This window comes from Dasypus novemcinctus, chromosome 6 (genome assembly GCF_030445035.2).
Source record: "Dasypus novemcinctus isolate mDasNov1 chromosome 6, mDasNov1.1.hap2, whole genome shotgun sequence".
Classification (NCBI taxonomy): domain Eukaryota; kingdom Metazoa; phylum Chordata; class Mammalia; order Cingulata; family Dasypodidae; genus Dasypus; species Dasypus novemcinctus.
The window spans coordinates 23,900,604-23,919,440 of record NC_080678.1 but is presented as its reverse complement, the minus strand read 5'-3'; the positions used below and the strand labels follow the sequence as shown (position 1 = coordinate 23,919,440).

The 18,837-nt window shown below is 35.6% G+C and overlaps 1 protein-coding gene across 1 annotated transcript in view; it reads left to right on the top strand.

The window, feature by feature from the left end:
* The window catches only part of TDRD1 (tudor domain containing 1), an 84,519-nt gene extending 66,384 nt beyond the window's left edge, over window positions 1-18,135 (top strand). The window contains exons 19-27 of the mRNA XM_058299480.1: window positions 2,521-2,691; window positions 4,435-4,713; window positions 5,237-5,356; window positions 7,133-7,249; window positions 12,155-12,322; window positions 13,174-13,401; window positions 14,417-14,463; window positions 14,544-14,639; window positions 17,686-18,135. Coding sequence (XP_058155463.1) covers window positions 2,521-2,691; window positions 4,435-4,713; window positions 5,237-5,356; window positions 7,133-7,249; window positions 12,155-12,322; window positions 13,174-13,401; window positions 14,417-14,463; window positions 14,544-14,636 — 1,223 coding nt within the window. The 3' untranslated portion in view covers window positions 14,637-14,639; window positions 17,686-18,135. The remainder of the gene's footprint in view (window positions 1-2,520; window positions 2,692-4,434; window positions 4,714-5,236; window positions 5,357-7,132; window positions 7,250-12,154; window positions 12,323-13,173; window positions 13,402-14,416; window positions 14,464-14,543; window positions 14,640-17,685) is intronic.
* Window positions 18,136-18,837: the final 702 nt, after the last annotated feature.

Here is an 18,837-nt window from a genome sequence, read left to right as displayed (position 1 = left end):
TAGTACCTACTTTGACATTGATACATGAATATTACAATATTATTCTTTTAACAGTAGTCCATAAGTTACATTAACTGTATTTTTCCCATGCATCACTATATTCTTACCATCTTGTAATAGCACCATTTATTGAAGATAACTTTCTTTCCCCATTGAACGGATTTGGCACCCTTGTCAAAAATTTACTGGGGGGGGGAGGGGAGGAGGCGGGACAAGATGGCATCTGAGTCAGCTAACAGGGAGGTGAAGATGGTCAACCACAACACCAGGGAATCAAGAGTGCCCACAACTGCAAGCAGAGGAGTTGCATCAATCATCCATGTGGAATCTAAGCCCCCTCTTGATCTAGAGGTGGAGTGGGCATAACCATCCCAGGGTCCACAGAATGGAGGAATAAAGTATGGACTAGAGTGGACTTACTGATATTCTACTATAAAACTATTGTGACAAGTAATAGAAGAAATTTTAGCATCGAGGTGGAGAAAGTGGCCACGGTAGTTGCTGAGGGCAGGGAGATGGTAGAAGAGATGTGATGTGGGAGCATTTTGGGGATTTTGAGTTGTCCTAAATGATATTGCAGGGTCAGATGCTGGACTTTATATACCCTGCCATAACCCACTGAATATACTGGGGGAGAGTGTGAACTACATGGTAAAGTATTATCTGCGTAGGGCAGCATTGCTCCAAAATGTGTTCACCGAGTGCGATGAGGGTGCCACAATGATGGGAGAGGTTGTTGGTGTGGGAGGAGTGGGGTGGGGGGATGGGGGGTATACAAGAACCTCATATTTGTTAATGTAATATTCTTTTGTGATGTATATATCTTCAAAAATACATAATTTATAAAAATGATGGGGTGGGGAGTGAGTTATGGGAATCTTTTATGTTTTTTGTTTTTTTCTTATGTTTTTTAATGTAATATTCCTTGTGATCCATGAACATTAATTTAAAAAAAACACAGAAAGATGTCTTGGGGCCTCTGGGTTTGAGGCTCTTAATACATCTGAGGTGTAGCCAACTAGAGTCAGGAAGAGACAGAGCTGCTGTCAGTATCTTATCTCTGGGGCCTGAACCCTCTCCCGACATGTTCTGCCAAAGCTGCTGTGTGGGGTGAGAAATAGTCAGGGTTGAGCCCCAACTGGGCTGAGGGCTTGCACTTTCTTCGTCTTTCTGGCATACCTCACCTGATGATATTTTCCAAGTATGGCAAAGTTGTAAAGGTTATTATAATGAAAGGAAAGAGTAAAAGAGTTGCATTTATTTTATTTTTGGATAAAGAATCTGGTCAAAACTGTACCGGGGAAATAAACAACAAACAGTTATTTGGTAGAGTCAAGAAGCAAGCATTGCTATTGACAGTGGAAGAGCAGCGCAGTTCATCTAAAGGCAAAACCACTTTGATAAATGTGTTACAAATGTCAGGAAAGTGGACATCTTTGTTATGCCTGTCCTAAAAATATGCTGGGAGAATGTGAACTTCCAAAGAAAGAGAAAAAATTCCCGAACTAAAAGAAGAAATTGAGGAAGTAGAAGAAAGTGAAGATGAAGAGGACTATCCTGCTCTTGACACCTTTCCAGCAAGCCAAAATTGAAGAACAGAAACGTTCAGGGGATCCCTCAACCTCAGATGATTTAAGACACCCAAGGATAAAGAAGAGCATATATTGGGAGTGGATGTGGCTCAAGTGGTTGAGCTCTGGCCTCCCACATGGGAGGTGCTGGATTTGATTCCTGAAAAAAACAACAAGCAAAACAAATGAAAAAAACCAACTCAAGGAAGCTATTGTGGCTCAGTGGTTGAGTGCTGGGTGGATGTGGCTCAAGTGGTTGAGCTCTGGCCTCCCACACGGGAGGTGCTGGGTTTGATTCCTGAAAAAACCAACAAGCAAAACAAATGAAAAAACCAACTCAAGGAAGCTATTGTGGCTCAGTGTTTGAGTGCTGGCTTCCCACATATGAGGTCCCAGGTTCAACCCCAGCCCCAAGTACCTCAAAAAAAAAAAAACAACCGTATTTCAGTGAAGAAGAAATTAATGATTAAAATTAAAATTATGTAACTATTAATCTTATAGTTACATTGGAGACTAAAGATTATTTTTAGAACTTTAAATATAAGAACCCTTGATAACAAGTAGTTTTTTTCACTATAAAATAGTTCACAGGAAACTGAAAAATAATCTTTAAATATCAGAAATAAATGATTTGCTAATAACCATTAATCATGGAAACAATTTTAATAAGAGTAAGAACACTTAATATTATTATAGTAATGCTATTGTCATCCCTTCAGTTCTGTTAGTGTTTACTTCATATATTTTGAGGCTCTGACACTAGATGCATGTTTATCTGTTACTGTTGAGTTGTCTTGTTATATTGACTCTTTTATCAGTATATAATGAGACTTCTTATTGAAGAGATTTTTGAATGAAAAACTGAAGTCATCATTTGGGGCAAAGATAAAAATTTCAAATCTTAACAGAAGGAAAATAGTCAATGTTATAAACTTCGTCTTAAATCCAGGTGATGGCAATTGGTATCGTGCTTTAGTCAAGGAAATCTTACCAAATGGAAATGTTAAAGTCCATTTTGTCGATTATGGAAACACAGAAGAAGTTACTGCAGATGAACTTCAGATGATCTCATCAAAATTTTTAAAGCTCCCATTTCAAGGGGTACAGTGCTGGTTAGTAGGTATGGTGCAGAATAAGAAATTTTCTCAACTGTCTTCTATTATTTAGAGTATATAAATTTCTAAGTATGAATAGCAATAATGTTTTGTGGAACTTAGATGATCCTACTTCATATTTATAAAATTTAGAAATATATTTTTAAAGGTATTGACCTCCATGTTGTTGACAAGTAGGGAAGAAACTGCTTTTCTCTACCACTGTACAGGAGTGAAGAACCAGTATACCTTTCCTGAAGGCCTTGTGCAGAGTTCCAAAATCCATACCTTTTAACATAGCAGTTTTACTTGCAGTAATTTATCCCACCCAGAAACAATTTGGAAATTGGACAAAGTTCAGCTACAAAGAAATTGATTACAATACTGTTAATAACACCATAATAGTTAGTATTAGCAAACAACCTATATAGCCAATAATAGGGGAGATGGGTAAAGGATGATCCATGTAATGGATCATAATCCTACCTAGTTCGTATGATTGTTGTGAGGATTAAGCGAATGGCACCCAGAGAGTTCCATTTAAGCGTTTGCTATTGTTACACAGTCATTGAAATTATGTTCAATGTTATTGATATGGAGAGTCATTCATAATATAAGTGAAGCAAGTTATAATGAGATGTAGGATAGTGATAGTATTGTGACTGAGAGCATAGACTCTGCCACCAATCTGCTACCAACTTGCAGTGAGGTCTTGGGCACATAACTTCTACTGTCTGTGCTTCCATTTCCTCATCTGGAAAACAATAATGACTCTCCTCAAAGTCTCATTAAATATAAAAAATAGAAAGCGTTTAAACCATGACTGGTGTTATACTTAAAAATATCCTTATTATAAAATTACTTGTTTTATAAAAAATATGTAAGCGTATGTGCATGTGTATATCACCATCTGCACGTAAATTTGTAGAAGGGAAAAATGTGAATGGTGATCATGTCTGGAAGCATAGATGCTTTTTGTTTTTTCTTTGGCATATCTTTCTGCTTATTATAAGTATGTTTCAGATTTTTTAAAAAATCAGTTTTATTGATACATATTCATAAAACATACAGTCCACTCAGTGTACAATCAGTGGTATTTGGTATAATCACAGAGTTGTGCATTCATCACTTAAATCTGTGTTAGGACACTTTTTCTTTTTAATTACCATGTTTTATGTCAGTACTTCTTAAAATGTGGTTCCTGAACTAGTTGTATCAACATAGGAACTTCTTTAAAAGTTTTCTCAGTTCTGCACCCCAAACCCTACTGAATTAGAAACTCTGGGGTTGGGGCCCCACAGTCTGTGTTTTAACAAAGGCCATCTAGGTGATTCAGATACAAGTTTTAAGTTTGAGAGTCACTATTTTAATAAGTCGTTTAAGATGCTATTTTGAAATTATCTATAGAAAACTTGCACAAAAGTGGCAGTTGAGTTATTATCAGCAAAATTGGTAATTCATCATTTTGTATGTAACAGAGCATGATGGTGGATTCTAAAATAAATAATGTAATCTTATTTTTGCCTATTGGATTAATGCCAGGTAAAGTAAGGAAAGATCCTGAGCCTCCTTAAACCCTAGTAGTTTGCAAATTTGTCCTCTGTAACTCAGGCCTGGAGAGTGTAGACATATAATTGAATACTGAAACATGATTCACAGAATGTTGACCTGAGTATAAAACGTGGCAAGGACCTAGCCCTGGATACTATTGAAGCAAAAATGCAGTTCGTGTACAGAATTATTTTTAATGCTGTTATGTATTTTTTCAGATATACAGCCTAAAAACAAACATTGGACTAAAGAAGCCATCGCAAGATTTCAGATGTGTGTTGCAGGGATAAAACTTCAAGCCAGAGTGGTTGATGTTACTGAAAACGGGGTGGGACTTGAACTCACTGATCTTTCCACTTCTTATCCCAGAATAATCAGTGATGTTTTGATTGATGAACATCTGGTTTTAAAAGCCGGTTCACCACATAAAGATTTGGAAAATAACAGACCTGTTGATAATAACCCTGATCTTCAAATTGATGCCCAGGGGCTTCAGGGTAATGTTTTTTAACTATTTTTTTTTAAATTTAGTTTATGTTATCCTTTGTTTTTACAGAGGTTAATTTTTAGAATGTGAAAAAATACCCATCCTGAATGAAACAATTTCTTGTAGAAATGTACTTTGTGGAAATAGATTTAGTAATACGTTATTAAAGTTAATTTAATCTTAATTTTTTATTCAAACATAAACACTAATTTTTAATGTACTTATTCGATAAACTTGTGTTATACATATATGTATTCCTTAAAGATTGAACAAAGTTTAATAATTAACTATACCACAGAAATGGAATATACTATAAGAGTGTGGTCAGGTATTCTTATTATGGGTTGAACTTTTTTGTAACTTACACAAAATCTCTTGACTATATTATTTTATAAAAATACAGATTTTTGTTTTGAGAATGACTACTTGTTGATAGTTGATGAAGAAATTATTGTTTGAATTAAATGTATTATTGGGAAAGAATACAAAGTTTTACGTCTTCTACATTAGACCTGTGTTTCATATATTTTCAGCCATCTCTTCAGCTACGCATTGGAAGACGATAGAACTGCCAGTTAATAAAACTGTACAAGCAAGTGTATTAGAAATCATAAATTCAAATTTGTTCTATGCTTTACCAAATGAGACATCAGGTAGGAAACCAAAATCTAAGATATAATTATTCCCATCTTTTCAATGTTTCTAAGGTTTTATTTTGAAATACTTTTATTTACAGGACAGTTGCAGAAATAATACAGAGCCCATACAGAGATACCTCTAATCCCACTCCCATACCCAGATCCACCAATTTTGACATATCGCCTGCCACATTTGCTGTGTCATTTTATTAATATTTACCTACCTATCTACATACCTATCAGTCCAATATTTGAACACAAGAAGGTAGGTTGTATATATCATGCTCCTTGAACTCTTAATATTGCCATATACACTTCCTAAGAACAAGGATATTCACTTATGTAACCACCTTAATTGTAGTTACCAGATTCAAGAAATTTAACTGACACAAAGCTTAGTGTCTATATTCCATTTTCTTCATATGTCCCAATATTGTCCCTTTTCTACTCCCCTGTTAGATTCCATCCAGGGTCATGAATTGCATTTAATTGTCATTGTCGCTTTAATTGCTTTTTTTTTTTTTTAGCATATACAATGTAAACTTTCCCATCTCAATCACTCCAAGCCATATCATTCAAAGAGATTAATCACATTTACGCTATTACAGTATCCTTACAATCTTCCATTACTAAAACTTTTCCATATCCCCAACCAGAAATCTTATACCCATTATGTATTAATTCCCCATTCCCTCTGCCCTACACCCTTGGCAGACTGTACTCTTAATTTCTGTCTCTGTATATGCTCATTTTAACTGAATTAGTGAAAGCACTTAACCTTGAACTCCTGAGGAAATAAGGGTGAGAAAAGGAGGGTGATGGCTTTTATGTCACTAGAAGAGTCCTAATAACACTTAAGACAAATAACAAATGTGAACTGCAGGAATGCCCTTTAATCAGTACCTACTTAGCCCAGTCTTGATCATCTACAGCTTTTTATGATTAAACAGTGCCATTAATTATTGTATAGTTTTTGTTTAAAGACATATATATATTGAATTTTATTTACTAAGCTAATCTTCTCACAACCATTTAAGAGAATTTGAACCAAAACTATTTTAGACATATTGAAAGAGATTACTTTCTTAATCAGTCCATAATCATAATATTACTATATCTTAGAAACTTAGAGAAATGTTTTACATTGGACCTGCTGATAAAGAAAAATAAAAAGGAAAATAAAAAAGTTGACTTTTTATTTTCCTTTTTTGTTACATGGACAATTACAGTTAAGGAAATTGTTTCATGTATTCAAGTTTATCTTTGTGGTATCAAAAGGTGAATTAATGAAAGTTGGGTGGTATATATTTTATGTGTAGGCACTTTAAGGCAAAAAAAAAAAAAAAGAAACTTGTGAAAAAAATTGTCAACCCTGGAATTATGTAATACCAATAACTGCTCTTAAATTTATCTCCAGTATTAAAAATAATCATCTTTAATCTGTATAGGAGAAAGCAGGGACTTTAGGATTATTCTTTCCAGACAACAATAGGTAGTATGATGAATTGGAAGTACTGTTTAGGATAATTTTGCTTAATAAATTTCATAAAGTGAATACAATGTATAACCACTCTATTTCTCTGGCATACCAGAAGCTTTACTCATATATTCTTCAGTATTGTATCCCTTATGCAAAAGTTAACCCGTAATGGTATATTTATTTTAAAAATATAAATGTATATTTCAATTTACAAAGGGTTCTTTAATTGATTAGACTTGACATTTTTTGGTATATTGTTGTAAATAATAGCACTGGAAATTTCTTAACAAAATTACTTCAATATATTATAGAAGATCAGGAAAAACTGTGTATATTGACAGCTGAATTGTTAGAATATTGCAGTGCCCAGAAAAGTCAACCATCTTATAGACCAAGAATTGGAGATGCATGCTGTGCCAAATACACAAGTAAGGTTCTTTTATGTTAAAGGTAAATTATCTTGTCTGTTTTCTTTTATATGAGATTATGTAGATTTTATTTTCTATGGCTTTTCATTTGGTTAGAAGAAATTAAGAAAGGCAAGGTTGTGGGTTGAATTCATGTGTTGAGATCATTCAGCTTTTCTCTTCTTAAGCCATAGATTGGACTTAGGCAAGGATAGATGTCTACAAATCTGTCAGTACTTCTGGATAATCAACTATAAATGACCCTCTGCTGTGGTGGGTCCTTAATGTTATATTTTTTATGGAGAGAGATTGCATTTATTTTTTAGAGCTCTTTGTGTGTATGTACTAAAAGAAGAATGAAATGCTTCAGCGAGTCAGACTCATTGAATTAGGTATACATTGGCATTCTCTGTTGTTTAATATTTCATGTTGACTATCTTGCAAATATAAATAATACAGTGAATATTCCTGGGCAAAAATTTTCGTTACTGACTATAAGTACTTTAAGAAGAATTCTCAGTAATGGAATTCCCTAGTCAAGGGATGTAACTTGTTTTGTAAGTTCTGGGAACATACTGCCCTTCAGGCATCTTAAAGAATGTCCATATGTACCAGGAATTTGTGAGTGAGCCATTTTCGTTGTCCTCTTCCAACTGTGGATTGCTGTGGCAGTTTAACTGTGCTTAAAATGCTCATAGTCTGTTGACCAAATTTTGTCCTCCCTTTGATAATTTGATGACAATCCTTTCTTTTAGCTGTTGGTGTTGCTGGCCAAAAGATAGGTGCCATTCAGAGTCTCCAGTCTTTGTGCATGTTTTGTTTTGTTTTTTCTTTCTAGAACTTTTAGTATCCTCTTCATCTCCTGTGCTTTGAAATTTATGATGTGACTCAGTGTCAGTTTCTTTTCCACTGTTGTGCTGGGAATTCATTTGTGGGCCCTTTGGTATAGAAAGTCATGAGCTTCAGTTCTGAGAAATTTTCCTGAATTAATTTTTTTATTCCTTTCTTTTGTTTCTGTTCTCTTTTAAGAATTCTTAAGTATTCTAATGTTAGACTTCAACTCATCTACTAAATTTCTTCTTTCATCTTGTTTGTTTTGTTTTTAAGGAGATTTCCTGTTTTACCATTTGTATCAGCCAAAGGGGTGCTGATGCAAAATACCAGAAATGAGTTGGTTTTTATAAAGTGTATTTATTTGGGGTAGGAGCTTACAGATACCGGGCCATAAAGCATAAGTTACTTCCCTCACCAAGGTCTGTTTTTACATGTTGGAGCAAGATGGCTGCTGATGTTTTTGAGGGTTCAGGCTTTCTGGGTTTCTCTGGGCTCAGCTCCTCTGTTTACTCCACAAGGTCAGCTGTAGACTATCAGTTTAATGGTTCTGTTTCTCTCCCTGGGGCTCCAGCTTCAACATCAAACTCCAACATCAAAACTCCAACATTGAAAGCCCTCACCACTGTTCTTCGCTATGCCTTTTTCTTTTTTTTTTTTTTTAAGATTTATTTATTTATTTAATTCCCCCCTTCCCCGGTTGTCTGTTCTCTGTGTCTGTTTGCTGCGTCTTGTTTCTTTGTCCGCTTCTGTTGTCATCAGCGGCATGGGAAGTGTGGGCGGCGCCATTCCTGGGCAGGCTGCACTTTCTTTCGTGCTGGGCAGCTCTCCTTACAGGCGCACTCCTTGCGCGTGGAGCTCCCCTACGTGGGGGACACCCCTGCATGTCAGGGCACCCCTTGCGTGCATCAGCACTGCGCATGGGCCAGCTCCACACAGGTCAAGGAGGCCCAGGGTTTGAACCACGGACCTCCCATGTGGTAGACGGATGCCCTAACCACTGGGCCAAGTCTGTTTCCCTATGGCTTCTTTCTTTAAGTCCTCACCCACCAAGAGGTGGGGACTCAACGCCCTAATCATAACTTAGTCATGCCCAGGTACAGATCAGATTACAAACATAATCCAATATCTATTTTTGGGATTCATAACCATATCAAACTGCTACAACATCGATCTTCTCTTGAATTTTTTTTTTCTTCTTAATACCATCTTGTTCTTGTTTCAGAGATGGTATGTCATTTCTCCAAGGATATTAATATCGTTCTTTTAATTTTTGTTGCCTTTTTCTTCCTTGGTTTCTTTGAGTCCCTATTCTTTTTGGTCTCCTTGTTCATGTTAGAGGCTTGCATCAAATATCTGGTGATCTTTTGATTATTTAAAATGGGACCCTAAGAAATTCTTTGTTTGTAGACATTGCTTGTCCATTCGTGGCCTTCAGTGTAGGGTGATATGACTCTGCGATTTCATTGGAGACTCCTGATGTGTCAGTATCTTGCGGTGCTTTCACGTGGGATGGTTATCCCCTGTCTGGAGTGCATAGTTTGCCTGACAATGCTTTTGGTAAACTCTTCTTCCTTTGCTTTGCCACATGTTCCCAGGTCATGGTCACTCTGGTTCACCATCTCTGGAGATGAAACTTCTAGTCTTCTTTGTTTGGGTAGGAGCAGTTGTCTGGAAGGGGCAGAGGTGGGCTTCTAATTTCATTAGAACATGTGAACATAAAACTGATCATGCTCTTTAACACCTTTAAAAATAGAAATTATATGTAAATGAGTTTATAAACCAAAGTCTATTCAGATATCTTGGAAATAACTCATTACTTCCTATATTTTCTTCATTTTCAGGAAATTTATTTCCTCATTTGCAGCTTTATTTTGTCTCTACTTGTGAATGGATGGCACCAATTTTGGGTATTATTGGTTGGTTGGCTTCCCCCATGGCCAGCTCTTGTTCTGCTACCTTGGCGAAATCATTTCATTCAGGCATCTACTTCTCACCTACCAAAATTACATCATCTTCTATCTTGTTCTCTATCCTTGTGGTTTATGCCCTTTTTTTTCATTTTTAGATAAAAGCTTTGTTTTCTAAATCTGTTTTTTATTAGAGAAGTTGTAGGTTTACAAAAAAAATGCAGAAAATAGAGTTCCTATATTATCTCTCCTATTCCCCTGCACACATAGTTTTCCCTAGTAACACTTTGCATTAATATGATACCTTTATTATAGTTGATGAAACCATAATTATAATCTATACTTTACATTAGGGTTTACTGTTTATCTTATACAGTTAAATTTTTTTTATTCTAATAACATTTATACAGCCTAACCTTTCTCCCTTTTTACTACATTCAAATGTGTAATTCGGTGGAATTAATTATATCCACAATATTTTGCTAATATCAACACCATCCCTTACAAAAACTTTTCCATCACCCCAAACAGAAACTCTGTACCAATTAAGCATTAACTCCCTTTTCTCTACCCCCATTCCAATCCCTGCTAACCTACTAGTTCCTAACGCTTTGAATTTGCTTATTCTTAATTATTATGTATCAGGGAGATCATACAATATTTGTTCTTTTCTGACAGCCTTATTTCAGTCAACATGATGTCTTCAGTATTCTTCCATGTTCTCACAGGTATCAGAACTTTATTCCTTTTTAAGGCTGAATAATTCTTTATTACATGTATAAAGCACGTTTTGTTTATCCATTCGTCTGTTGATGGACACTTGATTTGCTTCTGTCTTTCAGCAGTTGTGGATAATGCCACTATGAACATTGGTGTGCAAATATCTGTTTGAGTCCTTGCTTTTACTTTTATTTTTATTTTTTCTAATGTGTGAAACTATTTTAATAAGAAACAGACTCTGTTCTTTATATATACATCAATTATCTCAAAAGGAATTTTATATCCTTCCAGTCAAAACACAACAGTCATTTAAGAAACTTTGTTACTTTAACAGAGAGTAATAAGTACATCATTCAGTAAACAAATCTTCATTAGTATAGATTACTACAAACTGAGGTGGCATTTGCCAGTTTTTTCTGTTGTAAAGTTACTTTTTTCTTATTAACATCAACTCCTAGATTTCTATTTATTGGTTTCCTGGAATCAGTCATTTACACTGTAATCTTTCAGTTTGGAAAAGGCTCTCAAAATCTTCCTGTAACCATCCATAACCATGTAGACTAGCTATTCATCTCAAGATAAATTTCACCTATAAATAAGCTTACTGAATTACAGTCAGCAAGAAATGAGATTTATCTCCACTAACCCTTCTAGAACTGAGTCCTTGCTTTTAATTCTTTGGGTATATACTTATTAGTGGGATTGCCAACGAACTATTTTCCATAGCAGCTGTACCATTTTACATTCCTACCAACAATGAACGACATTTTGGTACTTCTCCACATCCTCTCCAATACTTATTTCCTGATTTTTTAAAGTAATCATTTTGATGATTGTGAATGATGTGAACGACATTTTGGTATTTCTCCACATCCTCTCCAATACTTATTTCCTGATTTTTTAAAGTAATCATTTTGATGATTGTGAAATGGTGTCTCGTGGTTTTGATTTGCATCTCCCCAATGGCTAATGATATTGAGCCTCTTTTCATGTGCTTATTCTCATTCTTTGGAGAAATGTCTCAAGTCTTTTGCCCATTTTAAAAAGTGGGTTGTTTGTCCTTTTTTGTTGTTGAGCTATGTGGATGTCTTAATTATTCTGGATATTAAACCTTTTTCAGATATATAGTTCCCAAATACTTTCTCCCATTCTGTAGGCTGTCTTTTGACTTTCATGATAGAGTCCTTTGATGCACAAAAGTTTTTAGTTTTGTTGAAGTCCACTTATTTACTTTTTCTTTTGTTGCTTGTGCTTTTGCTATGTAACTTTTTCTTTTTAATCTCAGTATTGTCTTAGTAGTATTTGGGAGAGATTAGAGGTGAATGCTTATATTTAATCTGGAATCTTTAAACAGAAATCTTGGCTTGAAATTTTAAGTGATGTAAATGCAACTGTGAATGACTGCCTTAAGTGGGGAGAGGTCATGGAATAAAACGTCTCCCCTAAGATTCAACCATGTTTTCAGGTGATGATTTCTGGTATCGTGCCATTGTTCTGGGGGCATCAGATGTTGATGTGAAAGTGCTCTATGCGGACTATGGAAACATTGAAACTCTGCCTCTTTCTAGAGTGCAGCCGATCACCGCCAGCCACTTGGAGCTTCCTTTCCAAATTATTAAATGTTCACTTGAAGGTAGACATTTAAGTCACTTTACAATTTGGGTGTCTGTAGGATTATTATCTCTGTTTGCCTTGATATCGCTAAGTCAAAATCAGGGTATTTCAACTTTAACTGCCCAGATTTCTTAATATCAAGTAGAATTTACAAAGGAATTTCATATTTTTTTCTTTAATTCTCACAAAAACTGTATTCAGTTAGTCTGTCTTTGTTTTACAGATAGTTTCAGAGCGTCCAGGTTAAACTGTTCTGTTTTGCCTTGGGTTGTAAGTGGCAGGGCCAGGAGATGAACTGGCATCCTCTCATCCCTCTCCTGGGGGGTCTTTCTGCTGCCACAGCACTCTATTTAGAGTAGAAGCATTCAAATGACACCGTTTTTGGCTACCTTACTATGTTTACTGTCTATATATATTTGACTCTTTAGTTGAAATTTGAATAAAGTACACTAAAATGCTAAAGTAACTTTTTCATGTTACTCCTGATTTCTTTTTCCAGAGGTCCTGGCAGACAGTATCACACTGCCTGCCTCAGAGTCTGTTTTGGTTTTGACTCATAGGGAGAACTGGGCAATTGTCTTTATTTGTTGTTCACTTCTCCCATTAGAATATCCGGTAGAGCAGAAATGTCTGTCTGCTTTGTGCCCTCTAGTCCTAGATTGATGCTTCATACATGGTAGGTGATCAGTAAATATTTATTGTTTAATTTTTTTCTGAATGTGCCAGCAGTAGTACATCAAAGCATATCTAAACCCAAATAAAATCAGAATACATTTTGCTTATTGTCCTAAGATTTGATACTTTATCTAAATATTATTTAAAGGGTCGACTTGAAGATTTAATTGTAATTTTCACTTTTTTTTTTACCAGGACTAGTGGAATTGAATGGAAACTCTTCTCAATTAATAATACAACTATTAAAAAATTTCATGTTGAATCAGTATGTAATGCTTTCTGTAAAAGGAATTGTAAAGAATGTCCATAAGGTGTCGGCTGAGAAGTGTACAGAGAATGGGACTGTTAATATAGCTGATAAGCTGGTGATGTATGGTCTGGCAAAAAACATCACATCTAAAAGTCAAAGTGCTTTAAATAAAGGTATTTTTTCAAGTTTGGTTTATAAACAGATGTAATTCAACTTAATCGACCTGATCTTCCTTTACTACCTGCATCCACTTCCCTCTCTTCCAACTCCTCTACAAATGGAGTGGTGGCACTCTGCTCGATGTTGCTGCCTCCGTGGGAGTAAGCCTCCTAGTCCAGAGTTTCCTTTGGTCAGGCTTGAGCAGCATGGTTGTTAGAAATGGTAGGCATTCTGCAGGTGCCTTACTTCCAACTTCCCTCTAGTTTTATTTATTTCTCTCCCCTCCCCCTCTTTCTTCCCCTCTCTGCCCTCCTCCGTTGTCTGCTATCTTGTGTCCATTTGCTGTGTGTTTTTCTGTGTCCACTTGCATTCTTTGCCGCACCAGGAATTTGTATCTCTCTTTTTGTTGTATCTTCTTGCTGAGTCAGCCCTTCATGTGTGCAGCACCACTCCTGGGAGGGCTGTGCTTTTTTCACGTAGGGTGGCTCTCCTTGTGGGGTGTACTTCATGCGCGTGGGGCTCCCCTCTGCAGGGGACACCTCTGCGTGGCATGGCACTCTGTGCATGCAGCAGCACTACGCATAGGCCAGCTCACTGCATAGGCCAGGAGGCCATGGGTTTGAACCCTGGACCTCCTATATTGTAGGCAAACGCTCTATCAGTTGAGCCACATCTGCTTCCCTTCCAGCTTACTTTTGATCCTGATGAAAGTGAGAGACTCATTAGAGACTGGATCTTACTAGTGTTTCTTTCTTTTTTTGTATACCTCCCCTCAACCAAAAAGTCCCCACATAGGATAGGCAAAAGACCTATTCCTTAGAAATGAGAGAGGATGTTAATTTGGGTAAAGTCCAGAGCATTGTAGGTAGGTAACATCAAAGCCCAAATGAAAAATTAATAAGCTGAGTCATTTGTAGTTGAAACCCATACTTGAGGGACAGATCTGTATATGTTGAGACTCTTAAGTGTTTTGTTTTTTGTTACTTATATGTTATTTAATGGCCTCTTGTGTTTGTTTTGTTTTTTTAGAAAAAACTTGCAGGATGAATTGCTGCTGCCTAGAGTTACAGAAACAAGTGGGTTAAATTTCCTTTAAATGATATCATACTCCTAATATTTTTAGAAGTTAAATAATGCCATTTCTTTTCCCCCACAGGTTCAGAAACATGAACAGATTCTTCTCTTCCTCTTAAACAACCCAACCAATCAGAACAAATATATTGAAATGAAAAAACTGTTAAAAAGTTAACAAGTAAGTTAAATTTGATGTATTTGCCACTTCCGTAACTACCAGTAAGACTATCTCCAGTCATATTGTCAGGATGGATCTAATTGAGTGATACCTGTTGTAAGGTTGTACTTTATGTTGTGATCTAGTAATCCAAAGTTTGGTTGTAATGTTTTTGCAGGTCTTCTTCATTTTATTTGATAAGACTTCCTTTGGCATTGCTAAAGGAGTTGAGTCCAGGGGTGTTAAGGTTGCAATAATCTGTACTTTTTGTTGTTTGATTTTGAAAATGCTCATGTTATTGATGTGTAGGGGAACTTGTGAAAATTGTTGTGACACACCACTTAAGTGAATGGTCAAATTCAACTTCACTAGTAGTAGGACAAACTGACATCTTTGCCTCCTGATGTGATGTACTGAAAAAGACATATCACCACATATGTAGTAATTTTTCCAAAGTATTGAACTTTAATCTGATGATGAGGAAACAGACAAATCCCCTTCCCCCAAAAGTAACCACTATCCTAACTTCAACAACATTTTGGGCCTATTTTTGAACTTTCTGTATTCTTTCTCCCAATACCACCATGTCTGTGAGGTCCAGTCATGCTGCTGCATGTATGCTGAATGTAGGGACATTCTGTAAGACAGTTGGCTTGGTCCCCACAAACATGTCAATTTTATGAAAGAAAATACATGGCTGGAGAACTCGTCTAGATTAAAGCAATCTAAATCACTTAACAGCCACATACAATACATGGCCCTTGATTGAAAATAACAACGGCATTATTATTAGGACAATTGAGAAATATAGACTGGATATATAAATGAGTATATTGTAGTAATGATAAACTTGATGAGTATACTGTGGTTATGCAGGAAAATGCCTTTGTTCTAAGAAGGTACATATTGAAGTGCTCAGGGGTGCCAGGATGTCTTTAACTTTCTAATGCTTCAGAAAAATATATATACATATGTATATATAGAAAAAGATATAGCAAATATGGCAAAACATTAACAATTGGTGAATCCAGGTAAAGAGAATAAGGATTTTCATTGTACTACTTTTATAACTTTTCTATAGGTTTGATGTTTTTCAAAAGAAATTAAGGTGATATCTGACAGATTTTTCAATATTTTGTTCCCCAACAATTTTTCATCTAACTGATGAAACATCCATTAATGATTCTTACCTGAATCGACCGTTACAATCTTAGTAATAAAAAATTGTTGTAAAGTAAAGCTTAGCCTCAGTTCTATGTGCCTAGATTTGAAATTAATGCTCACATTCCTATAAAAATGTTTAGCACTTTTTATGAAGAGGTTATAAGGGGCAAAACTTGGACAGTGAGCTGTACTGATAGTGTATTTCATTAAAAAAACAAAACAAAAAAAAACAACCACCATACTCCCTTCTTAGGCTATGGTGATTCTAGTGTTTGAAGAACATGTTGGTGAATTTTAAACTAATAGCTGCCCACTTTTACACACTGGGTCCCTTGTCCTAATATGGACCTCAGAAATTACTTGTGATCAATAGCCAATTGGAACTTCTGATCAAAATGAAATTGTACTTCTTACCACTTTAAATTAATATAATTCTAGCCAAAAGCAAAGGAACTTTGATTTATTTAATGTGTTTACCCTTGTTGGCTAAAGTACAATTTATATTGGACTGTTTGGAAGTAGCTCCAGTGGTTGTATTGCTCACTTTGTTGGTCTCCAGGAACATGGTAACTTTCAAGTAGGAACCTACTGTGTACAAACATATTCTGTATATGGTAATGTATTGCCGTTTTGTTTTTGTTTTAAGAAAGTACAGCTGAGTTCTAAGAATGTCATTAATGCAAGATCAACAGTTTCGATTCTCATGACTTATTTCATTTACAAAATATGGGTTATTTTAATGCTGACTATAGTTGCAATTAGAACTTTCAGTCCTTCAGTTATTGCTGTTTTGTGTACTTGTGTTTAAAATCTTAAATTTGGTGGAAATTTTAACTTAAAAGATTAAGGTACAGGCAATGATACAACTTCTGGATGTTCTAGCACCAAATCACCATAAATTTTTAATCAAGTTGTTAACTTGTATATACTTTTATCTTTCTATCTGTGTAATATGCCTTTTTTTTAAGGACATTGAAAGTGGGTACACACACAACTTCATATGAAACCTTTATTTTCTTTTGGTTCCAGGTAGATTGAAGATAGGGCTTAGTAGCTTTAAAAATAAAACAAAAAACACCTTATTTGAAGCAGAGTAATTGAGCTGGCCTTCCCCTCCTGCAGAGATACATGCATATCTACATTGGCTCATACCTTATTTACAAAACAGTTTCACATCTTGTCACATATTTAGTCTTCATAACACCCTTGAAAAGTTTTAAGTAATCCCCATTTTTAGGTTAAATGGCTTGCCCAGAATCACACAGAACAGAAAGTTCTGATTGAAAACTTAGTTCTCTGTACTGCCCTTGCTGCTGCTTGTATACTGTGCTACAGTATCTTTTTAGATTAGACAAAGTCTATAGGGGCATGAAACTAAGTGGCTATATTATTAGAAAAAGTTACATCCATGGTTGCTTACCATACTGCTGGTCATTGTGGTAAAACTACAGTTGAGTATTTACTCTCTCCTTTCACTCATTCTTCCTAGAGCTAGAGAAAATATGCTTAATATTTACTTAAATGTTTCATCATCACTGCAGAAACTTGTTAATCTAATTATAAAGTTGCTAAAATAGAAGTGCTCTGGTGGTGAGAAAATAAAACTTTCTATATTCTATTGTTCAAAGTGAAAAATACCTGCCAACACACATTAATAAATAAATATTTTTTATGTTTGATGGAAGTACAAGCAGCTGTTATTTTATATTTGTAAAGGGGAGTACAAATAGCTGTAATAAATATATAGCACTGTTGTAATTTTTTTAACTGACAGGTTTTACTTAAATGTGTAATTTCAATGAAAAGTGAACATATGCTTTGCTTGTACTTCAAGTAGAAATTAAGGACCATATTGATTGAGTTTTTATATAAGGCATAATGATAGTTGATTTTTCTCTTTCAGAATCAGTGTCTTTTGGAGATAAACATTTATGCCAAAGGAAACAGCAAAGGCTAGACTTAGGAGAGAAAGTCCAGCATCTTGTGTTTGGTTTGTTAGAACCCTTCATCTTCTTTTTCTTTAGTGAATTCCTTTCATCCCTCCATTTTGCTTGCCTACTACCTGTCTTTTAGGTTGTTTGGTTTTATTTTTTCCCTGTAAGTATGCCTTCTCCCCCAAAAAGGATCTTGCATAAAAGAGTCTTGCATATAAAAATACTAAATTCATTAGAATATTGGAAAGGAGTACATAGGGGCTTTCAACTGTGTATGTAATTTTTTATTACTTAAAGGTTTAGAAAAATATGTCTTCATGTTAATACTGATATAGCTAATTGGTGGATACATGAGTTTTATTTTCTGGACTTTTCTGTATGGTTGAAATATTTCATAATAAAATAATGCCCTTCTCTCATTCTCCTGGTCATTATCTGCCTCTTCCACATAATAATGATTTGGCTTTTTGCTCCATATGGTATCAGCTCTTTCCCTATCCACTCTGGAGTCATCAGCTGCTTTCTCTGTATCTGAATGGGATGATTTTTCCTTTAAAGGCCTTTGGGCAGAGTCTGTTGTGGAGCACTTGACTATGCCACTAGCAGAGGATCTGCCATTTTTCTTCTCCTGCCATCCATGCCGTTACAGATCTGCAGCCACTTCACAAAATGGTTACTGCTTAGAATTTCAAGTTTCTATTTGCAAATTTTTCCATGATTTAAGTGTCATACTAAGAAAGAAGATGTGGTCACCAACTCCAAGTTGACCCTTAAAGACTTTTTTGCTTTTTTGGATAATATATGCCAACTAATCTGATAGATGAAGTGGAATTTTTCTTCATGTAAAAAGTTCTTTGGGGAGCAGATGTGGCTCAAGCAGTTGAGCACCTGCTTCCCACATGGGAGGCCTGCGTTCGGTTCCCGGTGCCTCCTAAAAACAAAACAAAACAAAAACAAGCAAACAAATGAAAAAATCAACTTAGGGCAGCCATTGTGGCTTGGTGGTTGACGGCCAGCTTCCCACGTACAACACCCTGGTTCAATCCCCCATCCCAGTACCTCAAAAACAAAACAAAACAAAAAAAGTTCTTCATTTAGCTAAAATGCTGCAGGAGGCTTAC